At 41.2% G+C, this 23543-nt stretch overlaps 1 protein-coding gene across 8 annotated transcripts in view; it reads right to left on the minus strand.

Annotated features, from left to right (window-relative positions):
* The window catches only part of MYO5B (myosin VB), a 387835-nt gene that overhangs the window by 200033 nt on the left and 164259 nt on the right, over positions 1-23543 (minus strand). For all 8 annotated transcript variants that reach the window (XR_016387637.1, XR_016387636.1, XM_089895168.1 and 5 more), the window contains exons 3-4: positions 13718-13889; positions 8100-8244 (exon numbers count right to left, since the gene is read on the minus strand). Coding sequence is in view for 6 of the 8 variants with exons in the window: in XM_089895168.1 (XP_089751294.1) it covers positions 8100-8244; positions 13718-13889 (317 nt within the window). In the remaining 2 variants the exon portion in view is untranslated. The remainder of the gene's footprint in view (positions 1-8099; positions 8245-13717; positions 13890-23543) is intronic.

Here is a 23543-nt window from a genome sequence, read left to right on the forward strand (position 1 = left end):
ATAATCAAGATTCAAAGAGATACCCTGGAATACTGGAACACAGGGACAAAAGGTGAAATTTAATACCGGTAACTCTGAATCCTGCTCAGCATATAAAAAATCAATTGTGCAAGTTGCAGAATGAGGGAAACATATCTTAAAAGGAGAAACTTTTCGAAGTTAAGGGAATATTCATTACCTGGATCATGGTGATGGTTTCGTGGGTGTATGCGTATGTCAAAATCGGTCAAACTGTACGTGCAATTTAATGTAACTGCACTTTCAAGAGGTGCAGCTTACTGCTAGTCAATTAAACCTCGTTACAGTGGTAATAAAATAATTCTTGTGCATATGTGGGCACGGGGAGGGGAAATAGGAATTTGACAGCTTGCAAACTTAGTAAAAATCAGCAATATGAAACGCCTGCCAAGTCAGTGCAATTGTCGGCTCTGTAACAGAAACTCTCTGTAAGGAGGAACTCTTCGCCTCTCCTGGCAGACCGCATTCAGAGACCATGGGTATCAGAGAGAAAGACCGGATGGTGTCCAGGGGTGACCCACAGTGGGAGAGGGGCTGAAAGTTATGCTCAGAAGGAATGGCTGTGGGAGCCAGGATGCTCAGCCAGAGTCGGGGAGGGGGCTGCCACGTGTAAGGAAATGCTCACTGTCCTGTGTAGCTGCTCAGGACAGAGCTCAGAGACACAGGTGAAGGCGACTGGAGACGAGTGGAGTGCTGCGTGATGGAGAAATTCCCGACAATGAAAGCTGTTAAAAATAGAACGCGCTTGAGAGACAGAGCTACGTGGACTGGGAATGGTCAAGCAGCACCCAAAGGACCAGTTGCGGGGATGCGGTCTTCAGCGTCCCTACAGCTTAGCCAGTTCCTACCAAATGACTGCAGGCCCTTTCCTAATATGACGCCATTCCCCAGGTAAGATAAAAAGTGGTTACTAACAAAATGAAGTATCTTTCAGCTCTATGATTTTTGATTTGGGACTTGACTATTAGTAACATTCATGACCTCTGCAGTGTCACAGAAGTGATCCAGTCCTATTCTTTTCTAAACTCACAATTTTAAAAGGAGATGACAATATACACTTACCATCAATTTCTTTTAACCCAGGGATGTCATAATTAGCCACATTCACTGCATACTTAACTTTCCCCTACACTCAAATCTAAATAATATAACTAGAATTTTAAACAGGGTAGGTAGAAATATAAAGAAACTATACAGTCTAAGAGATTATAAAGGATCAAATGATGCTATCGACCTCGGTGCTGGGGCACCCCGTGGGGAGGGAGAGGGGTGTACAGGCATGGCTGAGCAGGGGGGCATGGAGAGGAGACGAGGGAAGCAGGGAGGAGTAATTGCAGGAGGAGAGCCTGGGGAAGACAGCACCCTGGGAAGAATCTGAACAAAGGGAACTAACTACCCAGGGCATGTTCGAGAAATAAGAGATAATGGCAGAGAGGAGACAAAGTCATTCTTGTGTTCAGACATCTTGAACATCTCCTATACCTTGTCCTAAAGCAACCTAGTCCTGACCTGAAATCATAATGAATGGGAAGGAAAAACTGCATCCAAAAGTCAGGGCTCAATGAAGTCACAGCTTCAGACTTTACTGTAAAAATCCAGGAAGTCGCTGCTTCCTAACCACTGACCTCCCCAGTGATGCCGTCACTTGTGTTCAACGACAGCCAAGGAAGCTGTCCGTCAGCTTTAACATCAGCTCCCCCAATTTTTATAGCACTCAATGGGTTTTAAAGGTTCCTCGTGACCTCTCGCAGGTCCAAATCCCTCTCTGAGGTGATGCCACTATTCTCCTTAAAGGGTGGACTCACTGAGAACCACAGGCCCCAAAGGGTTTGTGCATGGACACACAGTAGGTGGGAGAGACATCGCCAGGGACAGACCCCTGGACACTCCCGTACAGCAAACATCTTACAGAGAAACAAAACCTGGCTCTGCTCTCAACACTGAAAACATGAGGTTCAATCAGAAAGTACTTCACATCCCAAACTTCCCGAAACTATACAACCCAGAATAATAAACTACCTTACATCAAAAAGGAAGGAAGAAACTGACATCATTCTAGTTAAAACTTGATCTCAAAGCAAAGTGTGAATTTCGGTCACCTATGTGCAGTTCTTTTTTTTTTTTTTTTTTTTGCGGTACACGGGCCTCTTACTGTTGTGGCCTCTCCCATTGCGGAGCACAGGCTCCGGACGCACAGGCTCAGCGGCCATGGCTCACGGGCCCAGCCGCTCCGTGGCATGTGGGATCTTCCCGGATCGGGGCACGAACCCGTGTCCCCTGCATCGGCAGGCGGACTCTCAACCACTGCGCCACCAGGGAAGTCCCTGCAGTTCTTTTAAAAAATTATTTTCCCAAATTCCACAGAGTCTGCAGCCCAAAAGAGATGCTGAAATCTCCTGAGTCCGTTCTTGTCTATCCCAGAGTATGCCACCCCAATGACCAGGAAGATAAAGTTGTCAATTCTATTTTTTTTTTTTTTTTGACCTCTGAAGATGGAAAATGTAGAAGTTTCTCATTACCTCTCTCCCTCTGCAACACGTCTCCACAGTCAGGATTTCTCTTGGAGCACTCCCACAGGTGGGGGCAGGTTTCAATCGGCTGCCACAGGTGGGCCGAGCTGCACTTCCCCTCCCCGGGACCCCGAACAGGAGCAGTCCCATCTTTCACTATTAGTCACAGCTCAGCAGCACCGCAGAGCCAGATGGAAATGTGTGTGCTCTATTACCTTGGCTACCCGAGCAAATGAATTTGCTCTGCAGTGTCCCCACTCTCTTTCAGGAAAGAACACAAAAGGTAAAAAAAAAAAGGATCAGACCTGGGGAGCACAAGAAGGTGACCCACTCCTACCAGCAGAGCTACAAAATACACCAAAACTCTAATCTCACTCTGGAATTTAGACACTTTCGAAACATTAAGGCAAAAGGTCTATCCTTCGGTCCTCATGGCCCTGAGGACCAGAGTTTGCTCTGTTTTGGGAAGACTAGCTGGGGCCAGTCGACAGGCACCAGTGATGGAGGGAGTACAGCTTCTCAGCAGGTACAAAGGGCTTTGGGGCAGAGACCGGGTCTGACTTCCAGCTTCAGCATCTACTATCAATCATTACACAGAGGTCACTGAAACAGGCAAGGTATTTCCGCAAGAATCTAAACTACTCATGAGAAGGTATTCTCATCCTTGGAAGTGGTATAGGAATATGGAGAGAAGGAAGCGGTTTTGAAATAGGGCCCATCAGAGAAAAATTGGTCTTCGAACATCCCTTGTGTCATATTATCTCTTTATCTAACAAGCTCTAAAATGTATCCATTGCTCTAGGCCATCATTTCCCAAAGAGTCCTTGAAGACAGTTTTGTGTCTAAATATGATTTGCAAACCCAGCATAATGCATCCCCATCATGGAGACTGGAGACTCCAGAATGCATGTCAACATAACTACCCTGAGAAGCCCCCTGCCTTGAAGGCAGATGGTTCACTTGATTAATCCAGGGTTTCCAAGAGTCGTCTGACCATCTCTGTACCCTTCGTTAACAGAACACACTTTTCTCCCAAAGTTCACCCCGGCCTTCAGAGGCCTCCACCGTCTGGCCACCCTGCCTCTAACTGTACCGTCCGGCCACCCTGCCTCTAACTGTACCGTCCACACACCCCCGATGCAGACGCACTTACCACATAGGTTAAGCTTTCCTGGGTGCTGGTTCCCTAACCATGCCTTTTGTGAATAATAGCTTTTTTGAGATATAGTTCACCGAACACACGCTTCACCCATTTAAAGTACACAATTCAGTGGGTTTCAGGGCATCTGCAGAGCTGTGCACCCACCCACACAATCAGCTGCAGAAAATTTTCATCACCCGCCCCCAACCGTCGCCACCACTTAAAAAAACAAGACATCCTCACCAGCAATCACGCCCCAGTCCCCTCAAACCTCCGGCCCTAGGCAAATACTAATCTACCTCTCTCTACATATTTGTCTACTCTGGACATTTCATGTGAGTGGAATCGCACAGTATGGCTTCTTTTATGTCTGGCTTCTTTCACTTAGCATATTTTCAAGGTTCATCCCTGTATCAGTATTTTGTTCCTTTTCATGTACCAAATAATATTCCACTGTATGGCTATAACCACATTTTATCTATCCATTGGTCAGTTGATGGATATTTAGTTTTGTCCCCACCTTTTGGCTACTGTGAATAATTCTGCTATGAATGTTTGTGGATGAGTTTCTGGGCGAACATGTTTTCATTTCTCTTGGGTAGAGTAGAATTGCCGACTCCTGTGGTAACTCTGTCTAACCTTCTGAAGAACTGCTGGACTATTTTACATTCCCACCAGCAGCGTATGAGGATTCTAATTTCTCCACATCTTTGCCAATTCTTGTCGTTATGTCTTTCTGATGACAAACATCCTAGGGGGTGTGAAGCACTATGTCACTGTGGTTTTGTGACCGTACTTTTTGATGCCCCACTGTTAGGGCATTGATCACTCTACTCCACCCACCTAGAGGTCTGCTTCTCACTCTACACATCCTACCAATTCATCAAGATCCAGCTTCTACAGTTTTCTTGGCCCAGGGGTGACAATCATCTCCAAACTCAATTCAAACAACGCTGAGCATGGCTTCAATTTACACTTCCTGCAGTTACAGGCTTTTTGGCCTACTGTGTCCTCTCTCTCCAACCAGACTAGACTGTTGGCACCTTAAGAAGTGGGGAGTGGTCTCACATTTCTTAGTGTTCATTCGGGAAGGAGCCTATCAAATAATTGATACTTCACAAACGTTGGCTGATATGACTTAGCACAGGAGCTGAGGCTGGAATCAGGGGAGGTAAAAATGAGGGAATGGGCATTTCGGATCCTGAACAAGGGAGGAGCAGAAATACAGTAGCGGTCAGTCTCCTGTCTCACGGGAACTATAGTTCCTTATGTGGAAGACAGAATTCACGAATTTGATGTTTTATACTAGCTTAGCCTTTTTATTCACTGTGACTCTCCATTTACTCTCAAGCCTAGTCTTGAAGCCAACAGGGACAGGGACAAGGAACCAATCATCTTGTTATCGTGTCTCCTCAACCTTTCCATCCAGCACAAGATTCTGGGTGGAAACCTCAGGATGGGGATGAAGGTCTGGATTTATCCCTTCGAGCTTTGACAGACTCCTCCCACACACTCAAAGCATCAAGAATTGGAGTGTCCCAGTGTGAACGACATGAAGAAAGAAAATCCAGTCCCCAGTGAATCAAGAGAAAGAATTGCTGAGTCCAAGGCCAACTGACTCAGAGTCACAGAAGACTGGGAGTCGCTAACTTTAGTTTCTTGTACCCTTTATTTTGCCCAGCGGTTATGGAGGCTCAGATTCAAAGCAAACTGTGTTAGACTGTGGCTGCTTGATCCACATAACAGTTATTTCAAAAGCTGCCGATGAGGCAGGAAGAGCACAGGACAGTCGGCAAGTATTGTTCAATGAACGTGTTCTAGTATTCAAAGTTGACAGCGAAGGCCCATAATGGAAATGCAGCAAAAAACCGTCCCTGCATCTGACCAGTGGGTCTCCCTCTTTCCCTGCAAAGATTCTGCTGGGGCTTCTAATATGCCTCTCAGATCAATAGCAGAAACCATGAGCTGCTGACAACAGAACTTATACAAAAATAGCTCTCTCTCCTGTGGCCACGTGTGCTGGCCTTACGCTTCTAATGCACGTCCATGAGCAAAAACTGCACAAGAATTTCAGCAGAATTATTTGGCTACACCCTAGGACTCGGTGGGTAAAACGATTATAAACCTTAGCACTTTAAAGAAAATCCTTGAGGAAGCAACTCCTTGTACAACCTTAACATCCAAACCCCTTAATCATCAAATGCATTACCATAGGCAAGATCATATCACCACCACCCTGGATGCCCACACCTGCCCTTTCCCTCTAACAGGTGTGAACAAGGACCCAAACAAGTGAAATAACCCAAGAGCACAGCTTCCGGCACGGAAAGGAAGGTAGGTATTTAATCAAAAGGATCTATGGTATGGATAAAAGTGGAGGCTAGATGTTTCTCAAAGCTGTAGGGGAGCCTCAAGAAGTCTGATAAAGAACAGCAACTTCTGATGCATCTAAGCGCAACTGGCTAGGAGAGGAGAATGGAATGCAAAACAAACATCAATGACATCCATGAAAGGACAAGTCTCAGGGAGCTGGCAGAACTTTTAGCATGGAAGGAAGTCGTCAGAACCAGGCCATACTCGCCTTCCATTTTAGAGCCATAAAGAAACCATCCGTAAAGGAGGAAGGATAACCTTCCTCACATGAAGCCAATGATGACTTGGCTTAAGTGATTCTCCCAAGATGTAGAAGCCTGTCCAGACCCCAGGTCCCCCTCCACTGTGCACACACCTGAGCGAGGCCGTGTGCTGCATCACGCTACCCCTCATCCTTCTCCACATGTGATCTGACCTTGAACTACTCTTCAGTCCAGAGGTGTGTGCCTCAACAGCTTACCAAGCTAAGCGACTCCAGGTCAAGCCCTGATAGCAGATGGACATAGTATGTCGTCGTTTTATGGCATCAGAGAGATCAAAGGTCATGGCCATTTTAGCTCCACAATCTATAACATGTGGGAGAAATAAAATGGTTGTAGATCATTCTATTATTATATTGCTGTTCTCCAATCACCGTTTATATTGAATACGGTCACTGTGTATCCATAAGGAAGCAGACCTTCTACATACTGATCTCCACAGCCAGCAATAAAACACTATAAATTAGTAAGGAAACTTACATAACAGTCTTTCCTCATGGAAATTTTCATTGGGCTGAAAATTACACCCCGACATCCACCGAAGCACAGGCCACCTTAAGTGGGATTCTTTCTCACTCCTCTCACTAAATTAGCCTAAGCAGCCCTCCTCCCTACAAAGGAGTCCTGCCTTTCCTGCTAGCTCTGTAAGATATTCTCTAGAGGTGGCAAAAAAGATTTAGCTGAAAGGATCCAGCATTTTTCTGTTAATTGGAAGAATGCATTTCCACCAAAACTTTGGTAAAACTATCTTTCCCTATACTATATCTTGACAGTTCAAGACCAACACTGTGGTGGTTAATTTTATGTGTCAACTTGGTTAGGCCACAGTTCCCAGACATTTGGTCAAACATTAGTCTGTCTGACTACCTTTACTGCTATGAAGGTGCTCTTTTCTAGATGAAATTAACATTTACATCAGTAGACTTGGGTGGGCCTCACCCAAGCAGTTGAAGATCATAAGAGAAAAACATTTGACATCCCCACCGAAGAGAATTCTGCTAGTGGAAAGCCTTCAGACTCAAAATGCAGTATTTTTTCCCTGGATCTCCGGCCTGCCAGCCTACCCTGCAGATTTTGGACATGCCAAGCCTCCATAATTGCATGAGCCAATTCCTTAAAATAAAAATCCCTCTCTTTACGTACACACACACACATGTGCACGCACACACACACTCCATATTGGTTCTGTTGCCCTGTAGAACCCTGACCAATACACTCACCTAGCCCACCTTCTGACGAAACAGACCTGTACCTATCTTTCAGAGTTCGAAAATCAGACCTGCTTAAGTGCCTAAACAGAACCCCACTTCCAGGCTAAAAACCCGAAACCACGATGCATAACTGCTAATTTGAAATTTCTATATCTGCCCCAAATGCCTGGCATCTCGAGACGTTGTCAGAGATCTGGTTCCTTCAAAAGGGAGCCTTCAGTGAGATCTGCAAAATGAATGGGGATGGTATAAAATGGATTCATTACACCTGGAGGGGAGGAGAGAAGGCCAAAAGAAAGTCAAGGAGAGATGACACACTAGGCATTAACTGCATTGCTCAAAACTGAAATAAGTCTAAGGAGCCACTGTTCTCCAAGCCAAGGCTCAGGTTCACAAGAATAAGACGAAGACATGAGGAAAGAAAGAAAGTAAGAAAAGAACCTGAGCTGGTTTGGTTCCCAAGACTCTTCCTCAATCCCAGAATCACCACTCCACCACTGAGAAAAGGCAGCCAAAGAAGGCAGAAACTCCCTTTTCTTCCCTCTGACTCTACCCAGGAGGACTTCTGGGCTGAGGTTATTCTTACCTGGCCATCTGCTTGTAGGCTTCCTCGGCCACAGCAAAGATGTGAGGGTCCATATCCCCCATGTTTTGGCCACTGTAGGCATAGATGACATCTTGACCATAGATTGGCAGCTGTTCATAAGGATTAATGGCAACAAGCACGATCCCTGCAAACAGAAAATGCAGTCAGATTCTGAGAGCACGACGGCCTCGTGACAAGAGCTTTACAGGCCCCTGTTCATATACATCAGAACTAAAGAAGGAAAGAGAACAGAATGAGTCTTAACCAATCACTCAACTAAATCTAGATGTATGTGTGTTTATCAGGCACTCTGCTAGGCCCTGATGGAGAAAAGAATGACAGGCCAGGCCTCCAAATGCCCTAGAGCATGGAATAAGCATAATATGCACAGGGACGTGTGCACACACACACACAAACACGCAGGCACAAATGCTCAACAAATTGAATTCATAAAATACACATGTACAGAGTGTTGCAGGATCAGAAAGAAGAGGGTACTTAACCCGGCCAACAGGTGTTAGGCTTAACAAACTAATCTCAGAATTAAAATCTAAAAGAGGGACTGTTAATTTCTCATTTGTATGTGGGCTGTCTTAACTGAAATATAAACAACTTGTGAACAGGAACTACGATTTACACATCGTAATGTCAAATCTCGGCTCAGCCGATTATTTTTTATTTATTTATTTTTTAGCACCTTTATTGGAGTATAATTGCTTTACAATGTTGTGCTGGTTTCTGCTGTATAACAAAGTGAATCAGCTATACGTGCACATATATCCCCATATCCCCTCCCTCCTGCGTCTCCCTCCCGCCCTCCCTATCCCACCCTCTAGGTGCTCACACAGCGCCGAGCTGATCTCCCCGTGCTATACGTCAGCTGATTATTAATTGTGTGACTTTGCCAAATTACTTAACCTCTGAGTGCCTTAGTTTCCTAGACTGCAAAATGGGGATAATAACTGCATCTCCCTGGTTATCCTGAGGGTAAAATGATTAATAGAGAGAACATCCACATCATTCAGATTTGCACAGTAAGCACTGAGCGTTGGCTATTTTTTATTGTCTCACATCACACTATATCATGCATTATCTTTCACTTCACTATTTTTCCCGTCTTGTGTCACCAAAAGGACATATTGCGCAGGTGGACTCACTAACTACATGTTGAATGAAGAGTTAGCAAATCCTCTCACCCTGAAGGTCTTTTACGGAAGGGCAAGGTAAATTGATATTTGAGAATGTGAAGGGCGAGAAAAAAAACAAACTCAATATTCAAGATAAGACAAATTCATGCCTTTTTCTTTCACATAAACATATTCTGGATCTCAAGGGAACCACTGATGGGTACAAAAAATGTGAGCTTTTCCAGTCATCTGGGGAAGAGAAGGCAAGAATGCAAAGGGTCCCTGCCAAGATGGGAGAGCTCCTACATTGTGCTCCCTTCTGGTGTTTGAAAAGAAGAACAGTCAAGAGAATGAGAAGACAAGCCATAGACATATCTGATAAAGGACTGTTACCCAAAATATACAAAGAACTCTTAAAACCCAACAGTAAGGGAATGAACCATCTACTTAAAAAAACAGGCAAAAGACCTAAACAAACACCTCACCAAAGAAGATACAGAGATGGCAAATAAGCATGGGAAAAGAGGCTCCACATCGTAAGTCATTAGGGAAATGCAGACTGAAACACCAATGAGATACCACTATACACCTATTAGCATGGCCAAAATCCAGAACACCAGCAAGGTCAAATGCTGGCGAGGATGTGGAGCAAAGGGAACTCTTATTTCATCACTGGTGGTAATGCAAAAGGGCACAGCCACTTTGGAAGCTCCTTATGAAACTAAACATAATCTTACCATATGATCCAATAATCACACTCATTGGTATTAAGCTAAAGGAGTCGAAAACATATCCACACAAAAACCTGCACATGGATGTTTATAACAGCTATATTCATAATTGCCAAAACTCAGAAGCAACGAAGATGATCTACAGTAGGTGAATGGACAAACTGTGGTACATTGAATAATGGAATATTAGTGTTACAAAGAAATGATTTATCAAGACATGAAAAGACATGGAGAAAACTTAAATACATATTACTAGGTGAAAGAAGCCAATTCGAAAAGGCTACACTGTGACTCCACCATATGATATTCTATAAAGGCAAAATTATAGAGACAGTATAGAAACTCAGTGGTTGCCAGGGGTTAGCAGGGAGAGAGGGATGAACAGGCAGAGCACAGATGACTTTTAGGGCAGTGAAACTACTGTTATGATACCATAACGGTGGCTACATGTCATTATACATTTGTCTAAACCCGCAGAACACACAACACCAAGAGTGACCTAACGTGAACTACGGACTTTGGGTGATCGCGATGTGTCATTGTGGGTTCATCAATTTTAACAAATGTTTCACTCTTGAGCAGAATGGTCATAGTGGGGAAGGCTCTGCATGTGTTGGGAAAGGGGTTATATGGGAAGTCTGTGTACCTTCCACTCAGTTTTGCTCTCAGCCTAAAATTGCTGTAAAACGTAAAGTCTATTAAGAGGGGAAAAAATACGAGAGAGGGAGAGAGAGAGAAAGAAACGTGAAACTTAATAAACCATATTACCCAAGTAAAGGAGAAAGGGCAAGGAGAGGAAAAAGACAAAGTCCAAAGACAAAGTCCTCTCCAGACGAAAGTTTTCCTGAAAATACAACCTGGAATGAAAAATAAGGCCCAGAACTGAGAAAAACTCCAATTAATAAGAGAATTCTCCAAGTCATTCGCCTTAAAAACAGCCTCTCATGTTCTACTGGTTATTGAAAGTTGTCTAAAACCCTAATTCATTCCATTCAAATTCTGATATTTTACTCTGAGGTCACACGTTTTCCTAAAATGTCTCAGCCCCCTCCACAGCAGGTAAGAGTACTTCTTGATGACTTAGAATTCTGCGCTACATCAGTCACTCTGAAGGCTGAAGCTGGAAGAGCCAAGGTACGCTTGGATAGATGCATGCAGACACCCGGACCTCTCTTAGAAGGAATGCCTGTAAAAAGCGAAGCTGGTGGTCATTTATCTGGGATATCACAATGAAAAGAACTGACCCCCTGAGGGCTCACCTAGGATCACAGATAAGACCAAGGCACTGAAGTACAAATGGGACAACCCCCCACAAAGAAGCCCTCAGCTGACTCTGCAACCAGATCCTAAAATGCTTTGCCCCTCAAACGACAATATATATAGGGTTCCTGTTTTCACCATACCACTTAACAATAGTCTAAAAAAGAGAAGCCAAAATGTGGGATGGGGGAAATTGAGAAATTTCAAGAAAAATCTGAGAGAAATTTTAGGACATTTCTTTAAAGCATCTGTCATGGCACATAAATCATACCAATGTTTTCTTAGGTCAGTCTCCCAAGACAATAGAAATAAAAATAAACAAATGGGACCTAATCAAACTTAAAAGCTTTTGCACAGCAAAGGAAACCATAAAAAAGAAAAGACAATCTACAGAATGGGAGAAAATACTTGCAAACAATGCAATCAACAAGGGCTTAATTTCCAAAATATACATACAGCTCATACAACTCAACAACAGAAAAACAGACAACCCAATCAATAAATGGGCAGAAGACCTAAATAGGCATTTCACCCAAGAAGACATACAGATGGCCAATAGGCACATGAAAAGCTGCTCAACATCGCTAATTATGAGAGAAATGCAAATCAAAACTACAGTGAGGCACCACCTCACACCAGTCAGAATGGCCACCATTAAAAAGTCTACTAATAACAAATGCTGGAGATGTATGGAGAAAAGGGAACCCTCCTACACTGTTGGTGGGAATGTAAGTTGGAGCAGCCACTATGGAGAACAGTATGCAGGTTCCTCAGAAAACTAAAAATAGAATTACCACCTGATCCAGCAACCCCACTCCTGGGCATACACACAGACAAAACTGTAAGTCAAAAAGATACATGCACCCCTATGTTCATAGAAGCACTATTTACAATAGCCAAGACATGGAAACAACCTAAATGTCCATCAACAGACGAATGGATAAAGATGATATGGGGTGTGTCTGTGTGTATGTGTTTATATGTATATGTGTGTGTATATATATATATATATATATATATATATATATATATGAATACTACTCAGCCATAAAAAAGAACGAAATAATGGCATTTGCAGCAACATAGATGCAAACAGATTATCATACTAGGTGAAGTCAGAAAGACAAATACCATATGATATCACTTATATGTGGAATCTAAAATATGGCACAAATGAACCTACCTATGAAAAAGACTCACATGTAGAGGACAGACTTTTGGTTGCCAAGGGGGAGTGGGGTGGGGGAGGGATGGACTGGGAATTTGGGGTTAGTAGATGCAAACTACTACATATAGAATGGATAAATAACAAGGTCCTACTGCATAGCACAGGGAACTATATTCAATATGCTGGGATAAACCAGGATATTGAAATTAACACAACATTGTAAATCAATTATATTTCAGTTAAAAAGTAAATTTAAAAAAAGCGCTTGTCATGGTTTCTGATCATGAATTCAACAAATATTCATCATGCACATGTTTGTACGTGGGCAAGTGAGAGGGTCAGACAGAGAGGCAGCCCTTTCTCAAGCAGAAAACAAAAACATGCACCCCAATGTTCACTGCAGCACTGTTTACGATAGCCAAGACATGGAAGCAACCTAAATGTCCATCGATAGAAGAATGGGTAGAGAAGATGTGGTACATATATACAATGGAATATTACTCAGCCATTAAAAAGAATGAAATAATGCCATGTGCAGCAACATGGATGGACACAGAGATTGTCATTCTGAGTGAAGTAAGTCAGACAGAGAAAGACAAATATCATGATATCGCTTATATGTAGAATCTTAAAAAAAAAAGGGTACAAATGAAGTTATTTACAAAACAGAAACAGACTCACAGACTTAGAGAATCAACTCACAGTTACCAGAAGGAAGTGTGGTGGGGAGAGATAGGGGGTCTGGGATTGACACCTACACAATGCTATATTTAAAATGGATAACAAACAAGGACCTACTTATAGCACAGGGAACTCTGCTCAATACTATGTAACAACCTAAAGGGGAAAAGAATTTGAAAAAGAAGAGATACACATATATGTATAACTAAATCACTTTGCTGTACACCTGAAACTAACACATTATTAATCACCTATACTCCAATATAAAATAAAAAGTCAATAAAAAACAAAAACAAGCCAGCTGTACATTTGCATCAGTGCACTCCACAGTGAGAGCAAATGCCTGAGCTAGCACATTGGGATGGATTTACTGCTTTCCTACTGATTCCAGGAATGTGCCTGACCATCAAGCCACAAGGTGTGGCCCATTTCTTCCCTGCTTGAGCTGTGATTAACACCAATCCTCCCACAGAGAGGTATGGCAGCCTAATTAAGCCACATTCACTGACTGCAAACATTTCAAGGGTCTCAGGTGAGAGGCACTTATAATGAGAGTGAAAGTAGGATTCTTAACCACTGGGGTTTAACAGGTAAAGTCTAAAGATTGTAAGCACTTTCAAACACACACAGCCAATAGATACCCCCACTTACCACAGTAAGTGTAGATATGGTTGGACTCCAGGAAACGGACCTTTAAGTTATGCAAAACTGCAGGCTCATGTAGATAGCTAAGGGCAGTTAGGTCATTTTCTCCCACCAGGATATCTGGATTCCGCAGGAAGGGAAGCTGGTTGCTTTGGACATCAATGGGGTATTCCCGAATCTAAGGAAAGGCAAGTGACAAACACAAAAAGGCACAGTTATGAAGCATTTAGCCGGTATTCAATGTCCTGTCTTGTTGGCTAGGATCGCTACCCTAACATGATCATAAGTGAAGATAAATAACACGTTTCAAACAAAGCGAGTTGAACAAAATACCTGTGTTGCCATAAGTGACAAGCTCAGGTAGAAAATTTGCTGATAACATAATCCCAGTGTATCAAGGTAAAAGACTGAATGACATGAGAAATTCAGGAAGCACAGGTAGATTTAATAAAGTGTTCTTCTGCTTCTCAATGCAAAAATACTGAGTCTTTAATTCTAGCTGCTGTACTGTTCTTTCTCCTATCCAGGAAAGCTTCTTTGGTTTGCCCAATGTGATGCTGCTGTTTCTTTACTCTCTCTCCCATCATCCAACGCACTCACCTTTTTTTTTTGGATAACCTTACAACTAGCAAACTGCTCTCCATAATTCCATTCAAGTTGTCCACATATTTTTCCCCAACCTAACTGCGAGCAGTAATTTTACTTTAACCTAAAGTATAATAGGAGCTTGAGGGGTGTGTGTGTGTGTGTGTGTGTGTGTGTGTGTGTGTGTGTGTGTGTGTGTGTGTGTGTGTGTGATTAGGCCCTATGACTACACATCGTAAAGTCAAATCTCAAATACAAGGTGTTATCCTTGTACTCTCAGCATACATACCACTTGGACTACATAAATACTCAAAATACGTTTAGTGACAGGATATATAACTGACACCTGTACACATGTAATTAATACAAAGATGTAATTAAGAACAGTCAGCTCTATCCACCACCAGTCCCTCCCATCAAGCCTCTTAGACAGCCTCATCCATAAGAGGGCAGACAGCAGAAGCAAGAAGAACTACAGTCCTGCAGCCTGTGGAACAAAAAACCACATTCACAGAAAGATAGACAAGATCAAAAGGCAGAAGGCTATGTACCAGATGAAGGAACAAGATAAAACCCCAGAAAAACAACCAAATGAAGCAGAGATAGGCAACCTTCCAGAAAAAGAATTAAGAATACTGATAGTGAAGATGATCCAGGACCTCAAAAAAGAATGGAGGCAAAGATCGAGAAGATGCAAGAAATGTTTAACAAAGACCGAGAAGATTTAAAGAACAAACAAACAGAGATGAACAGTACAATAACTGAAATGAAAACTACACTAGAAGGAATCAATAGCAGAATACCTGAGGCAGAAGAATGGATAAGTGACCTGGAAGACAGAATGGTGGAATTCACTGCCGCGGAACAGAATAAAGAAAAAAGAATGAAAAGAAATGAAGACAGCCTAAGAGACCTCTGGGACAACATTAAACGCAACAACATTCGCATTATAGGGGTCTCAGAAGGAGAAGAGACACAGAAAGAACCAGAGAAAATATTTGGAGATCATAGTCGAAAACTTCCTTAACATGGGAAAGGAAATAGCCACCCAAGTCCAAGAAGCGCAGCGAGTCCCATACAGGATAAACCCAAAGGGAAACACGCCAAGACACACAGTAATCAAACTGAGAAAAATTAAAGACAAAGAAAAATTACTGAAAGCAGCAAGGGAAAAACGACAAATAACATAACAAGGCAACTTTCATAAGGTTAACAGCTGATTTCTCAGCAGAAACTCTACAAGCCAGAAGGGAGTGATATGATATACTTAAAGTGATGAAAGGGAAGAAACTACAACCAAGATTACTCTACCCAGCAAGGATCTCATTCAGATTCGATGGAGAAATCAAAAGCTTTACAGACAAGCAAAAGCTAAGAGAACTCAGCACCACCAAACCAGCTCTACAACAAATGCTAAGGGAACTTCTCTAAGTGGGAAACACAAGAGAAGAAAAGGACCTACAAAAACAAACCCAGAACAATTAAGAAAATGGTCAAAGGAACATACATATCGATAATCACCTTAAACGTGAATGGATTAAACGCTCCAACCAAAAGACACAGGCTTGCTGAATGGACACAGAAACAAGACCCATCTATATGCTGTCTACAAGAGACCCACTTCAGACCTACAGACACATACAGACTGAAAGTGAGGGGACGGAAAAAGATATTCCATACAAATGGAAATCAAAAGAAAGCTGGAGTAGCTATACTCATATCAGATAAAATAGACTTTAAAATAAGGAATGTTACAAGAGACAAGGAAGGACACTACATAATGATCAAGGGATCAATCCAAGAAGAATATATAACAATTATAAATATATATGCACCCAACATAGGAGCACCTCAATACATAAGGCAACTGCTAACAGCTATAAAAGAGGAAATCAACAGTAACACAATAATAGTGGGGGACTTAAACACCTCACTTACACCAATGGACAGATCATCCAGAATGAAAATAAATAAGGAAACAGAAGCTTTAAATGACACAATAGACCAGGTAGATTTAATTAATATTTATAGGACATTCCATCCAAAAACAGCAGATTACACTTTCTTCTCAAGTGCGCATGGAACGTTCTCCAGGATAGATCACATCTTGGGTCACAAATCAAGCCTCAGCAAATTTAAGAAAATTGAAATCATATCAAGCATCTTTTCTGACCATAATGTTATGAGGTTAGAAATGAATTACGGGCTAAAAAACGTAAAAAACACAAACATATGGAGGCTGAACAATACGTTACTAAATAACCAAGAGATCACTGAAGAAATCAAAGAGGAAATCAAAAAACACCTAGAGACAAATGATAATGAAAACACGACGATCCAAAACCTATGGGATGCAGCAAAAGCAGTTCTAAGAGGGAAGTTTATAGCTATACAAGCCTACCTCAAGAAACAAGAAAAATCTCAAAAAAACAACCTAAACTTACACCTAAAGAAACTAGAGAAAGAAGAACAAACAGAACCCAAAGTTAGCAGAAGGAAAGAAATCATAAAGATCAGAGCAGAAATAAATGAAATAGAAACAAAGAAAACAATAGCAAAGATCAATACAACTAAAAGCTGGTTCTTTGAGAAGAAAAACAAAATTGATAAACCATTAGCCAGACTCATCAAGAAAAAGAGAGAGAGGACTCAAATCAATAAAATTAGAAACGAAAAAGGAGAAGTTACAACAGACACCGCAGAAATAGAAAGCATCCTAAGAGACTGCTACAAGCAACTCTAGGCCAATAAAATGGACAACCTGGAAGAAATGGACAAATTCTTAGATAGGTATAACCTTCCAGGACTGAACCAGGAAGAAACAGAAAATATGAACAGACCAATCACAAGTAATGAAATTGAAACTGTGATTAAAAATCTTCCAACAAGGGCTTCCCTGGTGGCACAGTGGTTGAGAGTCCGCCTGCCGATGCAGGGGACACGAGTTCGTGCCCCGGTCCGGGAAGATCCCACATGCCAAGGAGCGGTTGGGCCCGTGAGCCATGGCCGCTGAGCCTGTGCGTCCGGAGCCTGTGCTCTGCAATGGGAGAGGCCACAACAGTGAGAGGTCCGCATACCGCAAAAAAAAAAACAAAAACAAAAAGAACAAAAAAATAAATAAATAAAATAAAATAAAAATCTTCCAACTAACAAAAGTTCAGGATCAGATGGCTTCACAGGTGAATGCTATCAAACATTTAGAGAAGAGCTAACACCCACCCTTCTCAAACTCTTCCAAACAATTGCAGAGGAAGGAGCACTCCCAAACTCATTCTATGAGGTCACCATCACCCTAATACCAAAACCAGGTAAAGATACTACAAAAAAAGGAAATTACAGATCAATATCACTGATGAATATAGATGCAAAAATCCTCAACAAAATACTAGCAAACAGAATCCAACAATACATTAAAAGGATCATACACCATGATCAAGTGGGATTTATCCCAGGGATGTAAGGATTCTTCAATATATGCAAATCAATCAATGTGATACACCATATTAACAAATTGAAGAATAAAAACCATATGTTCATTTCAATAGATGCAGAAAAAGCTTTTGACAAAATTCAACACCTATTTATGATAAAAACTCTCCAGAAAGTGGGCACAGAAGGAACCTACCTCAACATAATAAAGGCCATATATGACAAACCCACAGCAAACATCATTCTCAATGGTGAAAAACTAAAAGCATTTCCTCTAAGATCAGGAACAAGACAAGGATGTCCACTCTCACCACCATTATTCAACATAGTTTTGGAAGTCCTAGCCATGTCAATCAGAGAAGAAAAAGAAATAAAAGGAATACAAATTGGAAAAGAAGAAGTAAAACTGTCACGGTTTGCAGATCACATGATACTATACACAGAGAATCCTAAAGATGCCACCAGAAAACTACTAGAGCTAATCAATGAATTTGGTAAAGTTGCAGGATACAAAATTAATGCACAGAAATCTCTTGCATTCCTATACACTAATGATGAAAACTCTGAAAGAGAAACTATGGAAACACTCGCATTTACCATTGCAACAAAAAGAATAAAATATCTAGGAATAAACCTACCTAGGGAGACAAAAGACCTGTATGCAGAAAACTTTAAGACACTGATGAAAGAAATTAAAGATGATACCAACAGATGGAGAGATATACCATGTTCTTGGATTGGAAGAATCAATATTGTGAAAATGACTATACTACCCAAAGCAATCTACAGATTCAATGAAATCCCTGTCAAATTACCAATGGCATTTTTTATGGAACTAGAACAAATCATCTTAAAATTTGTATGGAGACAGAAAAGACCCCGCAAAGCTGAAGCAGTCTTGAGGTAAAAAAAACAGAGCTGGAGTAAGCAGACTCCCTGACTTCAGACTATACTAAAAGCTACCGTAATCAAGACAATATGGTACTGGCAGAAAAACAGAAACACAGATCAATGGAACAAGATAGAAAGCCCAGAGATAAATCCACGCATCTATGGTCAACTAATCTATGACAAAGGAGGCAAAGATATACAATGGAGAAAAGACAGTCTCTTCAATAAGTGGTGCTGGGAAAACTGGACAGCTACATGTAAAAGAATGAAATTAGAACACTCCCTAACACCATACACAAAAATAAACTCAAAATGGATTCAATACCTAAATATAAGACCGGACACTATAAAACTCTTAGAGGAAAACATAGGAAGAACACTCTTTGACATAAATCACAGCAAGATCTTTTTTGATCCACCTCCTAGAGTAATGGAAATAAAAACAAAAATAAACAAATGGGACCTAATCAAACTTAAAAGCTTTTGAACAGCAAAGGAAACCATAAACAAGATGAAAACACAACTCTCAGAATGGGAGAAAATATTTGCAAATGAATCAACGGACAAAGAATTAATCTCCAATATATATAAACACCTCATGCAGTGCAATATTAAAAAAACAACCCAATCCAAAAATGGGCAGAAGACCTAAATAGACATTTCACCAAAGAAGACATACAGATGGCCAAGAAGCACATGAAAAGCTGCTCAACATCACTAATTATTAGAGAAATGCAAATCAAAACTGCAATGAGGTATCACCTCACACCAGTTAGAATGGGCATCCTCAGAATATCTACAAACAACAAATGCTGGAGAGGGTGTGGAGAAAAGGGAACCCTCTTGCACTGTTGGTGGGAATGTAAATGGATACAGCCACTATGGAGAACAGTACGGAGGTTCCTTAAAAAAACTAAAAATAGAATTACCATATGATCCAGTAATCCCACTACTAGGCATATATATATCCAGAGAAAACCATAATTCCAAAAGACACATGCACCCCAATGTTCATTGCAGCACTCTTTACAATAGCCAGGTCATGGAAGCAACCTAAAGGCCCATCGACAGACGAATGGATAAATAAGTTGTGGTACATATATACAATGGAATATTACTCAGTCATAAAAAGGAACAAAATTGAGTCATTTGTTGAGACGTGGATGGATCTAGAGACTGTCATACAGAGTGAAGTAAGTCAGAAAGGGAAAAACAAATATCGTATATTAATGCATGTATGTGGAACCTAGAAAAATGGTACAGATGAACCGGTTTGCAGGGCAGAAGTCGAGACACAGATGTAGAGAACAAACATATGGACACCAAGGGGGGAAAACCATGGTGGGGTGGGGATGGTGGTGTGCTGAATTGGGCGATTGGGATTGACATGTATACACTGGTGTGTATAAAATTGATGACTAATAAGAACCTATAGTATAAACAAACAAACAACAAAAACACAACTAATACTAAACTTTCTTTGGGTTATTTGTATGGAAATATGTTAATATAAATGTTTCAGACATTACATGAAATTCCTAAAAATCTTATATGTTCTGGTGTAATGTTATAAGTCATAATTCTAGTTATTACTTTAAAATGTATATCTCAGAAATAACGAAATTTCCTTGTCAATTGCATTATTATGAACTTTCATCAAATCTTTAACCTGGTCATTTTTAAGCCTTTTGTCCATTCCAGACAGTTCTGTGTGGACTCTGTTGCTTTTGCAAAAATGTTCCTGTAAAAGGGTTTCATCTTCAAGGAATTCATGGAAAAGACTCTGACAAGTACAGGTTTCTGGTAACTGACTCTACTGCTGAACTGAATGAATAAGCATTTTCAGAACTCTAATGGGAAACTGATGAACTCATAAAAGTGCCAACAAAAGATCACGATGAAAAAAAAATTAATTACGTGGGACTGAGTGAACTGATGAGGATGATTATAATTTTTGCGACTTTCTGTTTGAATAAAAAAAAAATCCCACAAGGACTCAGATGCAAAAAATATACAAATCAATTTTCACTGCAAAGTAAAGGAGCTGTTGCAGTGGAGGATTACTGGACTGAATGTCAATATTATGACATAGTATGAGTGTGTTTCGTGTTTGGTAATTGCAATCATTGTTGCTTTTGTTGTGGTCATCCATTTACAATGCTTGGTGTCAGTTTATCTCTTGTAAAAATAAAATACAGTGTGTGTGGGTGGGTGGGTGTGTGAAATAAAAAGATGTAATTAATAAAACGGTAGTGCTCTTTAACATTTAAACAGAAGGAACTTGACTGTTGCTTACCATGTTTTATCTGAGTGTTAAGTTTCTTATGGTGTTCTTAAAAATCATCTGAGAGCTTGTAAGAAGAGTTTCCTTGGGACTTCCCTGGTGGTAGTGGCTAAGACTCTGCACTCCCAATACAGGGGGCCCAGGTTTGATCCCTGGCCAGGGAACTAGATCCCACATGCCGCAGCTAAGAGTTCACATGCCGCAACTAAAGATCCCACATGCCACAAGTAAGACCCGGCGCAGCTAGGTAGCTAGCTAGCTAGGTAAGTAAGTAAATAAATAAATAAGTTTCCTCAACACAACTTATGTTCAGGAGCTCTTGGGCAGGGACCAGGAATATCAGTTGTTAAAAATCCCCATGTAGTTCTGTACTAGTGGCCTATGGATCATATTTTTTTAAAGTAATTATTTATTTCTGGCTGTGTTGGGTCTTCACTGCTGCATGCAGGCTTTCTCTAGTTACAGCAAGCAGGAGCTACTCTTCCTTGCCGTGCACGGGTTTCTCATTGTGGTGGCTTCTCTTGTGGTGGAGCACGGGCTCTAGGCGCGTAGGCGTCAGTAGTTGTGGCGCAGGCTCAGTAGTCGTGGCTCATGGACTCTAAAGCACAGGCTCAGTAGTTGTGGCGCACGGGCTTAGTTGCTCCGCGGCATGTGGGATCTTCCCGGACCAGGGATCAAACCCGTGTCTCCTGCATTGGCAGGCAGATTCTTAACCACTGCACCACCAGGGAAGTCCCTATGGGTCATATTTTAAGAATCACTATTCTATACAAGTCTTTCAGTGCTCTCTCCTGTCCCACATTTAGAGGGACTTGTACTACCAGATATTAAGGTATATTATTAAAGCTACTATGGCATTGGTTTAAATTAAAGTACTGTGGTAATGGTTTTAAAATAGACAGATAAATGAAACATAATAGCAGGTCCAGAAATAAATGCAAGCACGTATGGGTAATTTATTCATGATGACATCAAAATAGCAAATTAATGTTAAAAGGGATTTTTCAGTAGTGGTAGGTAAACTTGCAGCCATTTAGGAAAAAACAATTGAGTCCATGTTCTATTCTCCCTCATATTAAAATAAATTTTAGATGAAAAAAAATAAAAATTAAATGAAAAAAGAAAAATAAACCAACCAATAAGAAAATAGAAATTAAATGAAAAAAGAAAAATAAAACCAATAAGAAAATGTGGGCAAATCTTCATAAAAGCTTTGAAAGGAAGTACCTTTAAGGGGTGAGACAAAAGCCAGAGCAATGTAGGGAAATATTCATTAATTTGACTATAACCTAAAACTTTAAAACCATCATAAAACACACCATATGTAGAGTAAATTGAGAGAAGGGAACAGTTATGCTGCATTATTTAATAGAATACTCTTAACATCCAAAGAGTTGTAAGAAATCAAAAAGAAAACCAATACCGTCACAGAAAATTGTGCACGGAATACAAGTCACTAAGTAGGAACTACAAATGGACGATATGTGAAAAACTATTCAACTTCACCATTAACAAAGAGGTGCAAATAAAAGATTATTAGCACCACTATCCATCAGGTAAGCAAAAGTACATAAAAACTGACACCCAGGATGGGTGTGGGCAAAAAGGGTTCAGACTGATTTAACTCTTCTGGAGGGCAGGTGGCAACACCTTGTCAGAATTTTTCATAAATATATTCTTCCTTGGCCCCAGGAGACAATCTTACAAATGAGCAAATGTATCAACTCCCGAAGCTGTAAATACAGAAGTAAAGCACGACACAGCCCGATATTTACGGTCAGGCAGCTACCCACAGCATTCTGCTGCATCTAACAAAAGGCATGTTACAGTATGAAATCTATGATAGGATTCCATTTATTTAAAACTGTATATTAAAGTCTGACTGGAATAACGTCCCAACAAAATATCAATGGCTACCTGTGTTAGTGAGGTTTTCTTTTGTACAGTTTTCTGTTGTTGGGATTTTTAAAATATTAATCAAGGCTCTCTTCTTTCTGTGAAAAAGCTCTTTTATTCTTATCAAACTTACTTCATACAGGAGACCAGCAAACAACTACCATGAAGATGCGGATAAAATTTCCAAGAGGTGGGAAACAAGTGGGAAATGGAGACTGATGAGAGTTGATTTTTATTTCATTAAACTCTAGAATTGCTCCCTCACCCCCTTCATCTCCAGCAGAGTGGGTGGTGTCACTGGTACGTTCCTCCCTGAGCCCTCTGAAAGACTTGCCAATGCGGATGTCCCTCCGCCAAGCAGGAGCGCGTCTGCTCTGGTCTCCCACATGGCTCTCCACCCCGCCTCCCTGGTAAGCAGCACAGAGACAGCCAGGTGCAGAGCCACAGAGCTCCCCCAGACAACCCCTCATTTTTCAGATCAGAAAGCTGGGACCTGAGCCTGGTATCTTTAAACCCTGAGGCAGAAATGCTGGCATTCCATATTTTCTCAGATGAATCTCCCCTCAAAAGACTCTCCCCCCAAGCGTGTGGAGGGAAAGGCATAGGCAGTTTTGTGAAAACATGGTCCAAAAATAAGCCAATGGTATTGGTTACAGTAAAATTGATAAGGAATAAAAATGCCCAGAGCAGCAGCAAAGAAGTGAGAGCTGCAAGCTCAGCATCCTAAAACTACAGACTTCTGGGGTT

This window comes from Delphinapterus leucas, chromosome 14, assembly GCF_059928025.1.
Source record: "Delphinapterus leucas isolate spDelLeu-1000000601 "Yukka" chromosome 14, BTC_Dleu_Yukka2, whole genome shotgun sequence".
Classification (NCBI taxonomy): Eukaryota; Metazoa; Chordata; class Mammalia; order Artiodactyla; family Monodontidae; genus Delphinapterus; species Delphinapterus leucas.